This window comes from Bos indicus x Bos taurus, chromosome 13 (genome assembly GCF_003369695.1).
Source record: "Bos indicus x Bos taurus breed Angus x Brahman F1 hybrid chromosome 13, Bos_hybrid_MaternalHap_v2.0, whole genome shotgun sequence".
Taxonomy (NCBI): domain Eukaryota; kingdom Metazoa; phylum Chordata; class Mammalia; order Artiodactyla; family Bovidae; genus Bos; species Bos indicus x Bos taurus.
This window is the reverse complement of record NC_040088.1, coordinates 36,599,898-36,612,066: the sequence shown is the minus strand read 5'-3', so window position 1 is coordinate 36,612,066 and position 12,169 is coordinate 36,599,898. Positions and strand designations below refer to the sequence as shown.

The 12,169-nt window shown below is 45.7% G+C and overlaps 1 protein-coding gene and 1 non-coding gene across 6 annotated transcripts in view; one reads left to right on the top strand and one right to left on the bottom strand.

Moving 5' to 3' along the window:
• Positions 1-12,169, top strand: part of DIP2C (disco interacting protein 2 homolog C) — a 294,331-nt gene that overhangs the window by 228,720 nt on the left and 53,442 nt on the right. For all 5 annotated transcript variants that reach the window (XM_027559454.1, XM_027559456.1, XM_027559453.1 and 2 more), the window contains 2 exons: positions 10,680-10,819; positions 11,327-11,463. In XM_027559454.1, the coding sequence (XP_027415255.1) occupies positions 10,680-10,819; positions 11,327-11,463 (277 nt within the window). The remainder of the gene's footprint in view (positions 1-10,679; positions 10,820-11,326; positions 11,464-12,169) is intronic.
• Positions 75-181, bottom strand: LOC113903771. Its single transcript, XR_003514308.1, has one exon. It is a non-coding gene; the product is annotated as a U6 spliceosomal RNA (small nuclear RNA).

Here is a 12,169-nt window from a genome sequence, read left to right as displayed (position 1 = left end):
TAATTGGAAGATAATTGCTTTACAATGTAATGTTGGTTTCTGCTATACAATAGCATGAATCAGCCTTAAGTATAAAAAATATGGAATGCTTCCTGAATTTGCATGTTATTCCTGCACAGGGGCCATGCTAATCTTCTCTGTATCATTCCAGTTTTAGTATATGTGCTACTGAAGTGAGCACTGTATATTTCAACCTGTGTATATATGCATCTGTTTTAAGTTGATGGTCACTTAAGTTTTCAGTAAGTTTGAGCACATTCTAAAAGCACTCCATTTTTACTCTCCATTTTGTTTTTGATGTCCTGACTTACATTTTTTATTTTGGTGAGTTGCTTAACTGCGTATTGCGGATGTAGATTTTACTACTCTCGTCTTTGAACCTTCCTACTAGCTTCACAGGTGGTTGATCCACTACCTTTACCACTGCCACTACCTGTTTGCCTTTACCAGTGAGATTTTACATTTATTTACCTTTACATGTATTTACATTTACAATGATTTTTCTTTCATAATTTTTTATTTCTAGTTATGTCCTTTTCCACTTATGAAAGTCCCTTGAACATTTCTTGTAAGAATGGTTTAGTGGTGATGAACTCCTACAGCTTTGCTTTTCTGTAAAATTCTTCTCCCTTCTTCAAGTCTGAATGAGAACCTTGTGGGTAGAGTCTTCTTAGTTCTATGTTTTTCCCTTCAGCATTCTGAGTATGTCTTGCCAAACCCTCTGGGTTGCAGAATTTCGCTGAAAAGTTGACTGATAGTCATAGGTGGTTTCCCTTGTATGTAACTAGTTGCTTTTCCCCTGCTGATTTTAAGACTCTCTTTTTATCTTTAACCTTTGCCATTTGATTGCGGTGTGTATTGAGGAGATCTCTTTGATTTCATCCTGACACCCACAGTGTTTCCTGGACTTCAAGGTCTGTCTTCTTTCCCAGGTCAGGAACGTTCTCAGCCATCGTTTCTCTAGACAGGGTTTCTGTCTCTCCTTCTTCGACCCTGTACTGTGAACATCGGCACGCTTGGCATTGCCCCAGAGGCCGCGTAAGCTGTCCTCCTGTCTTTCGTTTCTTTTCTTTTTCTGTTGGATGATTTCCACCGCCGTGTTCTCCAGATGGCTGATCCGTCCCACGTTCTCTAATCTGAACTGTTGGGTCCCTCTAGTGTCATCTTCATTTCTGTTATTCTTTAGTTCTGTTTGGTTCTTTTTACATTTTCTGTGCCTTTGGGGAAATTCCCACTCAGTTGCTCCATTCTCCTCCCGAGTTCAGTGAGCATATTCATGACCAGTAGTTTGAACTCTGTTTGATAAATTGCTGATCTCTGCTTCACTGAGTTCTTTTTCTGGGTTTTTCTCTTGTTCTTTTATGGCCTTGACCAGGTAATGTCATGTCTGAGGTGCCCTGTGGTTCTGGAGATACGGCACCTGTAGGCAGCACACATCTGTCTGCAGTGCCTCAGAAAATGGTTTACTTTGTGCAGTAAAGTGAACAGAGCACTGGTGATGACTGGCCTCAGACAGCCAGCAAATTCCCACGTGCTGAGCTGCTCACAGAGGCAAATACGCCATTGTACTACCTGACGACCCATTTTGGTTTTGATGTGACTTGAAATCACAAACTTCATTTCCATCATACCTGGTAGGAGAGAGGTCCTAGGGGGCAGTGCAGGGTGCATTTCAAGACCAGCCAGGTGCTTGTCATGGTGTTATTTACCTTGAGTTTGTCCAAAACGTGTACATTTGAAAGAGTACTTTTCAGTCTTAGGTTGATTTTCACAGCCACCTCCTGTGATAGAAAGGGCGGAGTCACTGTGGACCAGTTAACCTGTGCCTCCTCCCGCACCTGACACACCAGCCCCAGGCCTGCACCCCGTGCCCCTCCAGGCTGTATGCAGCCTATCCCTCCTGCTGCCCCTCCCCGGCTTCCCGTGTGCTCCCTGCCCATGAGGAGTTCAGGCTAGGTCCAGGGGCATGTGGAAACTGGGGGCTGGTCTTCATCTCTTGGGTCTTGGCCACTGTGGACTCAGTTCTCCTTTCATGTGGGAAGGAGAGGTGGAGGCCAAGGAGACGTGATTTTTAGTTTAAGCCTCCACTACCGTCCTCTCTTACCCTCCACTGGAGCCACATGCACACCCCACACCTTCCACCAGCTCCAGCATCCTGTCCAGTTTGCCAGGGGACATCCAAGCCCAACACTTCTTCCACCAACTCACCGAGTTCCTGCCCTTCTGCCCTGCTGTCCCATCTGACCAGGAGCCACAAGGCCACACAGTCTGGTCATGCCCCTTCTTGGTCCCATCCTGTCTCCCTGTGGCCAGACCTCCTGGTCTCTGGTGTGCCCCTAGGGCAGCATGGCTGAGGCCTGCCCTGACCACCCCGTGCTCACGTGACTCACTGTGATGCCCTCTCAGCATTTGCTTCCTTCTCACAGGCTGGCAGATTCACTGGTGTATTATTGCTTATTCTCTGTCTCTGGCTGATGGTTGGTGTTTAGCATATATTTTGTTACTAGATGAATAAAAGAAAAATGGAAAATATGTAAAGTGAGGCATAAAAGTCACTTGCTGTACAGTTACAATGACCCTTTGTAATTCACCAGCAGCAAAGGCTGTGAAGAGTTCAGCCCTTGCCCGCATGTCTGTGTACTGGATGTATACACTCACCTAAGCAGAAAGATGTAGGTTTGCATTTTACCTGAGTGAAGTTGTGTGGGGTTTTGTTTGTTTGCTTTAATTTCACTTGACTGACTAGGTGCAGCTAACTGCATAAAGTTATAGTATCATGATCTGATGCTCTGAGAAAGTAGCATCAGCAGAAAGGCCATGTCCCTACTGCCCACACCCCCATTAGTCTGGTCCTGAGAAGGGCCGAGACAGGGGAGAGGGAGAAGGCATGGACACAGGTAGGGTGTGGGGCAGCCGCCTGGGGCTCTGGGGTGATGCTCTGATGCCAGGGAGGACCTGCATGTGCTGCATTTGAGCTGTGAGTGCTGGCTGTGCAGGGAGGGCATTTCTCTGTGACGGTGTCACACTTGGAGGGCATGGCAGTGAAGTGGGTGACAGGGTCTCTGTCTCAGGGGTGAATGTAGAAGGAAAACACATGCTAAACTCTTGTTTAGAACCTGTTTCATTCACCATCCTTGTTTTTTACATGTTCATATTTAAGTTCATTTTCAAGCAAACTTGTGAAAACACATATTTTTTTGGAACATCTTCCTCTACAGGCTGTGTGACCAGTGACTAGGGGTCAGATTCCTGTTCTGTCTGGTATCCACACACATGGCTGTGTCTACAGAATGGTCTTGCTTTTGGAATATGAATCTGTCTTTTTGTGCTTTGTGCTTATTTTTTTCCCAAAACTTGAAGTGCAGTTTGCACATGTAAGAAGTGAGAGGGCAAGTTATTAAGTAAAAACAGCTTTGATCCATTCTAGTCATTGCTCCTGTGGATTTGGGAGTGAGGACAAACTGGACACTTTGTTAAATATTATAAAGTCAGCATGGGAAGCATTGCAGCACTCACACTTTGTCTACTACTTACTCATAGGATGATCTTTAAAAGAAAAAGTAAAAAGTGAAAACCGAGTGATTGGCTGCCTTGTCAGTCTGTTTCTGTTGCTGAGTCCTTCATTCTCACTTGAAGGGTTGGGAGCTGATTTTTTCCTTTGTGCTGTTGTCTGAGCATTGGTGTCCTATCTGAATAACTTTCCCAGGACAGCTTGTTTTGCCCTGTGGTGAAGAAGAGATTGAACTTGCAGTAAAGAGCCGGGAGCAGATGATTGCCCGCTTGGCTTTTGTCCATTTAAGTAGAAAATGGGACTGGGTGGTTGGCCTGTGGTCCTCAGTGAAGAAAAATTGCTGCTGTATCTCCACTGCTCAGACTTTCAGAGCCTTGGCCCTTTCTGAATATGTATCACTCTGTGATGGTCTTCTGTTCAAATGTTTGTAAATCTGCAAGCCAGCTTGTTACAGGGAAGCTGCTTGGGCAGCCAGTGGATCTGGGTGTGGAAGCCAGGAGGGCTGGCCTTGTGAGGCTGCTCTGAGTTGGTCCTGCCAGAGTGGACACCAGGTTTGGTGGCTTGGCGCCCGTGGTCATGGCCACTAAATATGTTGATGTCCCTGTTCTTGAAGGCAGCAGCAGGCCTCTCACCTACACAAAAGGGAGTGTCCTGGAAGGTTCGGGTGCGAGGAAGTCACAGTCTCCTCCGAATTCTGCTTGCAAAGGAGCAGGGAGTACCTGTGCACTGGAGAGCTGGCAGCAGGGCCCTGGCCAGTGTCTGGATGCCAGTGTGCATCCAGATGAATGTTTAGTATTTTTTTCTCTGCAGGCTAGTTGTAGAATAAAAAATACTGGAGAAGTAGGATCCATGATGCCTAAACTCAACAGGAGAACTACAAAACCAGGATAAGATGGATGCCAGTAGGTTGTTTTCTGACTGGGTTTCTCCTTGGTTGCATTTGATTGTGTCTCCCTCTAAAATATAGATGATGGAGCCCATTGTTTAACAGCTACATTGTGATAATGTTGATTGAACTAAAAAAGCTTTTTGTGACCCTTTTAAATACAAGGTATTCTTTCAGTACCATGACACTTTGGCAATTAAAAAAAAGGTGTGATATATATATATATATGTGTGTGTGTATACGTATGTATGTGTGTATATGTATATAAAACACAGTAGTTAAGTCAATAATTCCAAAGAATGGTAAAGATACCCCTGTGCTACCATAAATATTTTCCACTTTGAAAAAGCGTCTAATTTAGTAGTTAGAAAGCTGGGCGGAAACAAAGGGCAAAGATAGTAGACGTGGAACTGTCCTTACCATGTAGCCCCCAGGTGAAACTGAAATTTGACGATTTCTGACAGAGGCAAACTAACTAGTGATCCAGACTGAAAAACAGTTAACACAGCCTATGGGGTTGAAGTGGGGGGTTTTCAGAGTTTGGAGATCCATAATCTTATTTTGGCTTCCCTGGTGGCTCAGAGGATAAAGCGTCTGCCTGCAATGCAGGAGATCCGGGTTCAATCCCTGGGTTGGGAAGATCCCCTGGAGAAGGAAATGGCAACCCACTCCAGTATTCTTGCCTGGAGAATCCCATGGACAGAGGAGCCTGGTGGGCTACAGTCCACGGGGTCACAAAGAGTCAGACACACCTGAGAGACTTCACACACAACCTTATTTTTAAAACATAAGAGATAAAAATACATTGTCATTTTATCTAAAAATTTAGCCAAAAATTTAAAACTTCTCTAACACGAAATAGTTTGGAGATGATAATCATGTAAATTAAAATGACTTAATGAGGTAGCAGTGAAGAGCAGAGTAACCATGTTATCTCATTGTCCTGATCATGTATGTTTGAGTTGATTTTACTGTATTTGGTGTTATACTGAATTGAGCACAGAAGTTTGCTTTGATGGAGACTGAGGTGCACAGAGGGAGATGCTGGGAAGTAGCCTCCCTAACCCCAGACTTGCAGGCTGTCTCCCTGCTGGTTCTGGATGATTGCTCTCTGACAGGGAAAAGTAACCAGGACAAATGAAGAACACATCTTGTAAACAATGTGTATGGTGTGATCCCTTTTCTGTCTGAGAGAAAATTAAGCCTCTGTAAGTAATAGATTTAGCAGAAAAAAAAATCTGCTAACTACATACTTACTGAATAGGTAAGAATGTGATATAGGGAGAAACGTTCCTTTGTATGTTACTCAGCTCTTAAAATGGTTTTTTAATGTGGCATGTATTGCTCTCATGGGACAAAACTACATTAGGGATAAAACTACATTAGGGACAAAACTACATGAAAATAACTCCTAATTTGGGGAGTACTATGTTTCAACCTTGTGTCTTTGTTGTCCCGGCTAGCTGAGGGCTTGGAGGATGGCATTGGCACTAAGAAGATGTAGTTACCTTGTTGAGTCCCAGCAGCGGAAGTCCTCAGAACCTTTGTTGCTGACTTGACCCCACTTACTTGGCATCACTGCATGTCTGAGCCTGGCTGGCTGTTTGCAGAGTGTTGATGTGTTCACTGCATGTGCGGGAGCTCTTTCTTTAGGCTTTGTAGAAGCATGATCAGCTCAAGGCTGATCATGTCAAGTGTGTTAGAGGCTAAAAATGGCACCACAAATAACAGTGGGTACAGACTGCCCACTGAAGGCCTTCTCCATCAGCTCCTTCCTTGCAGGGCCTCTACTTTGGCTTCAGATGGGATTTTCCCTTTTTATACCATGGTGGTGTTGGCCATTCCTAGCTGTGTGCTTTCTTAGAGTGTGAAGACAGCTCTGTGTGGTCCTGAGATTGCCAGGATGATTCCTCCTGTAATTTGTGTTCTGTGTGAGATGCATAATAAGCACACTGTTCATCTTGGAATCGAACCTGGAAGCTGACAGTTGGGTCTTTGGCACCCTCGGCCATTATTTAGTTTACTTGTTTTGATTATTAGAGTAGATGTTTTGAAATTCCTAAGAATCTTACTTATTGAGATTGGTTTTTCTGCCCTCACCTAGTTTCTCTCCTTGGACTTTTTATTTCCTGCTGCTGCTAAGTTGCTTCAGTCGTGTCCGACTCTGTGTGACCCCATAGACAGCAGCCCATGAGGCTCCCCTGTCCCTGGGATTCTCCAGGCAAGACCACTGGAGTGGGTTGCCATTTCCTTCTTCAATGCATGAAACTGAAAAATGAAAGTGAAGTCGCTCAGTCTGACTTCACTGAAAGTGAAGTCCGACTCTTAGCCACCCCATGAACTGCAGCCTACCAGGCTCCTCCATCCATGGGATTTTCCAGGCAAGAGTACTGGAGTGGGGTGTCATTGCCTTCTCCTAGGAGGGTGTTAATGGAGCAAAAAGATTACCTGACTTGGTTAATAGTCCTGGAAATACAAATTGAAACAACAATGAGAAATGCACTTTACTCACCATATTGGAAACAGTTATAGGGTTGGTGATCAATGTCAGCACAGGTGTGTGGAAACGGGTAAGGCTGAGGGCAGCTTAGCACTGAGGTGGAAGACACGGGTTCTAAAGCCATTCTGGGCATGCTGCCCGGCCAACCCCACCACCGTTGCCCTGGCGGTGCATGTCCTGTCTATGAGTGAGGAACGGTCATGCCTGTCTCATGGGCTTGTGTGAAGAAGACATTAGTTACCATACATAAAATGCTTAGAACAGCATTCTGAGTCCACTCAATGGACTGTGAGTGAAAACATAGTAATATTCATTCACTCTTGGTGGGATTGCAAAATGACACAGTCTTTTGAGAAGGTGTGTGCGTGCATGCTTAAGTCGTGTCCAACTCTTTTCAACCCCAAGGACTGTAGCACACCAGGCTCCTCTGTCCATGGAATTCTCCAGGCAAGAATATTGGAGTGGGTTGCCATTTCCTTCTCCATTTTGAGAAGGTGTTTAGGCTTTATTAAAATTTTAAATGTATATGCTCTTTGACTCCTCCATTCCCTTTCTAGGTATGTATCTTACAGAAATATTTCCAAATGCATACAAATTAAATGAAAGAAAAATGTGTTCATATTATTGAACACCATATAATAATTAAAGCAGGTTAGTTCATTGGTGTGTCCAGGACACATCCTGTGTGTGTTAACATGCACACACCCATGTGGGAAGTTCTGTGAGGTGTTTGGTGAGAACAGCAAGTTGCAGAAGAATGTGCACATGGGGTTCTGCTTCTCTTTGGTGTAAACACATTTGTATGTGCGCATATTTTATAGGCAATAAGGCCAAAAAGGCTGAAACTTCACTCTTGCCGTGAGTAGCGGCTGCCAGAGGGAGTGGGGCTGGAGGTGAGCAGAGTCTTAGCCTTCTGCCGTATGTTCTCATGCAGAGCTTGCCGTGTCCGTACAAAGGGTATGCTCATGTTACTCATACCCCTGTTTGGGGCTAGTGCACTGGGACAACCCAGAGGGATGGTATGGGGAGGGAGGAGGGAGGAGGGTTCAGGATGGGGAACACATGTATACCTGTGGCGGATTCATTTTGATATTTGGCAAAACTAATACAATTTGTAAAGTTTAAAAATAAAATAAAATTTAAAAAAAATAAAAAAGAAAATTTCATGAAAAAACTAACAGTGAACTAAAAATTGCCTAGTCTTCTAGGCCAGAGGCAGGGCAAGTGTTGGGAAAGGAGACAAAATGGTTGGGCTGGGGCTCCTCTGTGGGTCTGAATCTCCACAAGCCCTTCCACTCACACAGGCAACTAAGTTAATATTTCTGAGCCTTGGTTTTCTATTTTGTAAAATGGGATAGTAGCAATGCCTCTGCAGGTTCACGGTCATGAGTAAGTTGGTGTGTAAAGGGCTCAGGAATATCTGGCACATGAAACACCCAGTTGAGCACAGCTCGCACTCCCTCCATGACACAGCAGGTCCTGCGGAAAGCTGGGGGGACACACAACCAGGATCGCAGGTGTGTGAGCAAGCGAGCAGCAAGGCCAAGCACTGTGCCTGGGAGTTAGGGTGCTTCTGTGCTGCCGCCTTGGATGTATTTTGCAAAGCTGCCAAGAATGTCTGACTTGCAGGGACTCTGTTAAATATAATATATAGCATAGATTACAGTAATGCAGAGTTAGTGCTGTTGGTTTACATTTAGGTGAGTGAACTCAGTCTTCCCATAACTAGCATTTTACAGACATAATTGAAAAATTCCTGTAATAAATGCAGTTCATGATTAAGTGGATCTCGTAACTAAGACAGACTGTATACACTGCTGGGTCGTGAAAGAACTTCTCCCTCCCTGCTTCTTGGTCACAACATATCAGTTCTTAAATCTTCCCATACTTGGGATATGTCTTGGCTGGTTCAGCGTTTTGCTTTCATGTGGATTTTTAAAATAAAAACAGGCGTACCTATAAATTTTATTAAGAATGTTCATTTGCTTGGGCTTTTATAACAGTTCACAGCTCTGGGGTCTTAGTGTCTGAGGTTAAGTTGTCGGCAGGGTTGGCTCTGTCTGGAGCTCTAAGGGGAATCTGTTCTGGGCATCTCTCCAGCTTCTGGTGGTGCCAGCAACCCTGGCTTATAGACCTATAACCCTTTACTAACTATTTATATTCTGCAAAGACCCTGTTTCCCAATAAAGTCACGTTCTGGATACAGGGGGTTAGCACAGGAACATGTCTTCTGAAGGGAACACAGTTCGGCCCACAGCAGGTGCTCAGGCTGACGATTCTGACTCTCAACATGGGGTCTTGACTGAGGATGAGGGTGAGGGAGTCCTGGCCCCCTTAGGGTTTCTGCGAGGCTCCTCTTTCATTTTACAATTTTACTGGGGCCTTTGGAAAAGATACAGCCAGATCAATATCAGTTCCACTGTTTGGGGCTCATTTCCAGGTGGTTTCGTGTGGGTCTTATTATTTGGGCAACTTTGCTTTTGTATTCTTTAGTGCTTCTCTTCTTGATTGTTACAGATGGAATAGTTTGGTTTTCAGACTGTTACTTTTTTTTGATTGAAATGCAATTGATATATATGCTTTTTTTTTAAATATACCAATAATTTAATTCAAATACCCATTATTGCAAATTTTAGCTTTTGTTTCCCTATTTATGTTTTTTAGTTTCATTATAAACCTTCATGAAATACTTTAAAGCCATATGGCAGACTGCTATCTATAGTTTGTATTTTAGGTCCTAAAACACCTTAGGCATTTGTATTGGGTTGGCCAAAAAGATCGTTTGGCTTTTTCCAGCAATCTTATAGAAAAAATATTTGGGAAATTAGAGAAACAAACGTTATGCTTACCTAAATTATATTCTCTCACTTTGCTCACATTGAAGAATCTTTCGTTTTCAGGGATAAAATCCATGATCTTGTAAATGTTTTGTTTATTCACTTGATCTAGTCAGCAGACATTTTTTACTGGACACGACTCCAAGGGTGGGGGTTCAGCAGTGACCAGAGGAAAGCCCCTGCCCTCATGGAAGAGGCCTGGGTGGATGGTTAGAAGGTACCTGTTGTGGAGGACACCATGGAGGTGCTGTTAGTGGGGTGACGAGCCACCCCGGGGGACAGTGAAGGACAGGCCATGAGGCACCCTGCTGGAGGCGAGGAGGAGGCCTGGGCCCCAGGGAAGTGGGTGGGCATGGAGGGCGAGCCCTACCAGATGCCGAGTGGAAGCAATGAGGACTCAAGTGGGGGTGAGCTGGGGCGGCGGTAGCAGACCCCGGATGTGTGAAGCTGTACCTTCCCTAGCTGCCGAGCACTTGATAGCTGGTCTCTCATCCACATAATTGCCAGTTCTTACAACTGAGAGTGTGCATACTCAGCATACGTCTGACCTGGAGGCCACATTCACAGTCTGGCATTTCTGCTCACTGCTGTCATTCTCCTTCCTGGAGACTTGAGTTTCCCTTCTGAGCCATTTTCAAACCTAGGAGATCCGACCTCGCAAGGAGAAAGAGTAAGTTGGAGGAGTTGGTTGGTGTCTAGTGGACACATGTAAGGGGAAGGCAGGGAGACAAGGGAGCCCTGTGGGATCCCCATGCTTCTCAGGAGTCTAGCAGTTTTTAGGAGCAGACCTCAGTGTGTCCTGAGCAGAGAACACAGGGCATGTGACAGCTGTGTCTGCCCTTAGGGCCCGAAGGAGAAGCCTTGGTGTGCAGGTGGCATGTGGACACGCGTGTCTGTGTTCAGACAGCTGACGTGCTTCTAATCAGACTCAACCTGTCCTCATAGGCCCACCGATGACAGCAACCAGCCCCCGGGCCGTGGCGTCCTCTCCATGCATGGGCTGACCTATGGGGTCATCCGAGTGGACTCAGAGGAAAAGCTGTCTGTACTCACCGTGCAAGATGTCGGCCTCGTGATGCCTGGAGGTGAGGGTGGGTGTGGGTGCAGAGCCACAGACTGGAGAACTAGCACCCCCCAGCCTTTCCTGCAGGGCCCGCCTTGATGGGGAGTCTGAGACAAAGATAGAGCTTCCCATGGGACAGGGAGGCTTTCTGTTCAGACAGGCTCAAGAGACTGGAGCAGGTGTGCCGTGCTCATTGGTTTCAGGGCTCAGACCGTCCTGGAGGCCGTGTGCAGTGGCTGACGACACACGCCATGTGGTCTTTTCTCAGTGTCATCCTCATGTCTGCATGGTGTGTAAATCCCATTTACACCCTAAGCTTACAGCAGTGCACAGCTATGAAATGTTGTTTTACCGCAACAAGAAAATCACAGCTTGCTTCAGGGACTGTGAGGGCCTGTTCTCTTTCACTTGTGGTTTTGCTGCAGATGCTACTTCTTTTTGTGTTCTTTTTTGTACCCATTCATTTCTCCTCTCCAGCTCCCTGCAACTCCCTTTCTAAAGTAACCTGTGCTTGCTGTTTTGCATTCAGCCATCATGTGTTCAGTGAAGCCTGATGGGGTTCCCCAGCTGTGCAGGACAGACGAAGTCGGGGAGCTCTGCGTGTGCGCGGTGGCCACGGGCATGTCCTACTATGGCCTCTCGGGTATGACCAAGAACACCTTCGAGGTAGGTGGCAGGTGAGCCCCATCAGACAGCTTTTGCCAGGTGTGTGGAATAGATGTAAAAGGAGATGGTGATTTCTCAATAGAACATGTTCATGGTAATTAAAATGGTTGTACTTTCTCCTGCCATTTTCTATAGCTTTTAATAAATTTGGCTTAGCAACCTTGTTTTCACCTCATAACCAGAGCTGAGAAAGAGCAAGTACAGTTTATCTAGAGGCAGCCTTTTTCTCATTGCCATTCTCACCCATCTAGAAAGAGCAGCAGCTGATGGGTGGGGGCTGGGGAGCGCGCAGCCCTGCCGAGGCGGAGAGCAGCGGCCTCCTCGGGGACTGTCCGCCTCGACCAAGCATTCGCACTGCACAGCTGCCTCCACCACACAAGCGTGTGTCCGTGCTGTGTGCACATGGTGTGGCGTGCAGTTAGCACACACAAATGCACACTGCCTGGTAGACCCAGCATTCTCAGAATTCTTACCATTTCACCAAGTGTGCTGACCTTAGGAGGAGCACACTTTGACTAAGTTGTATGTTAGCAAATATGAGTTGATTGGGGATAAATTTTTTAAAGGCTATAAATAGAACTTTGGATGCGAACACATATGATGTGGCTTGTACAGGCAGATCCGTTGGGTCAGGATTCAGGTTTCTAAGTGCCCTTGAAACTGAGCCAGACACAGTCTAAATAAAACCTATCTTCTTTTCTGTGTG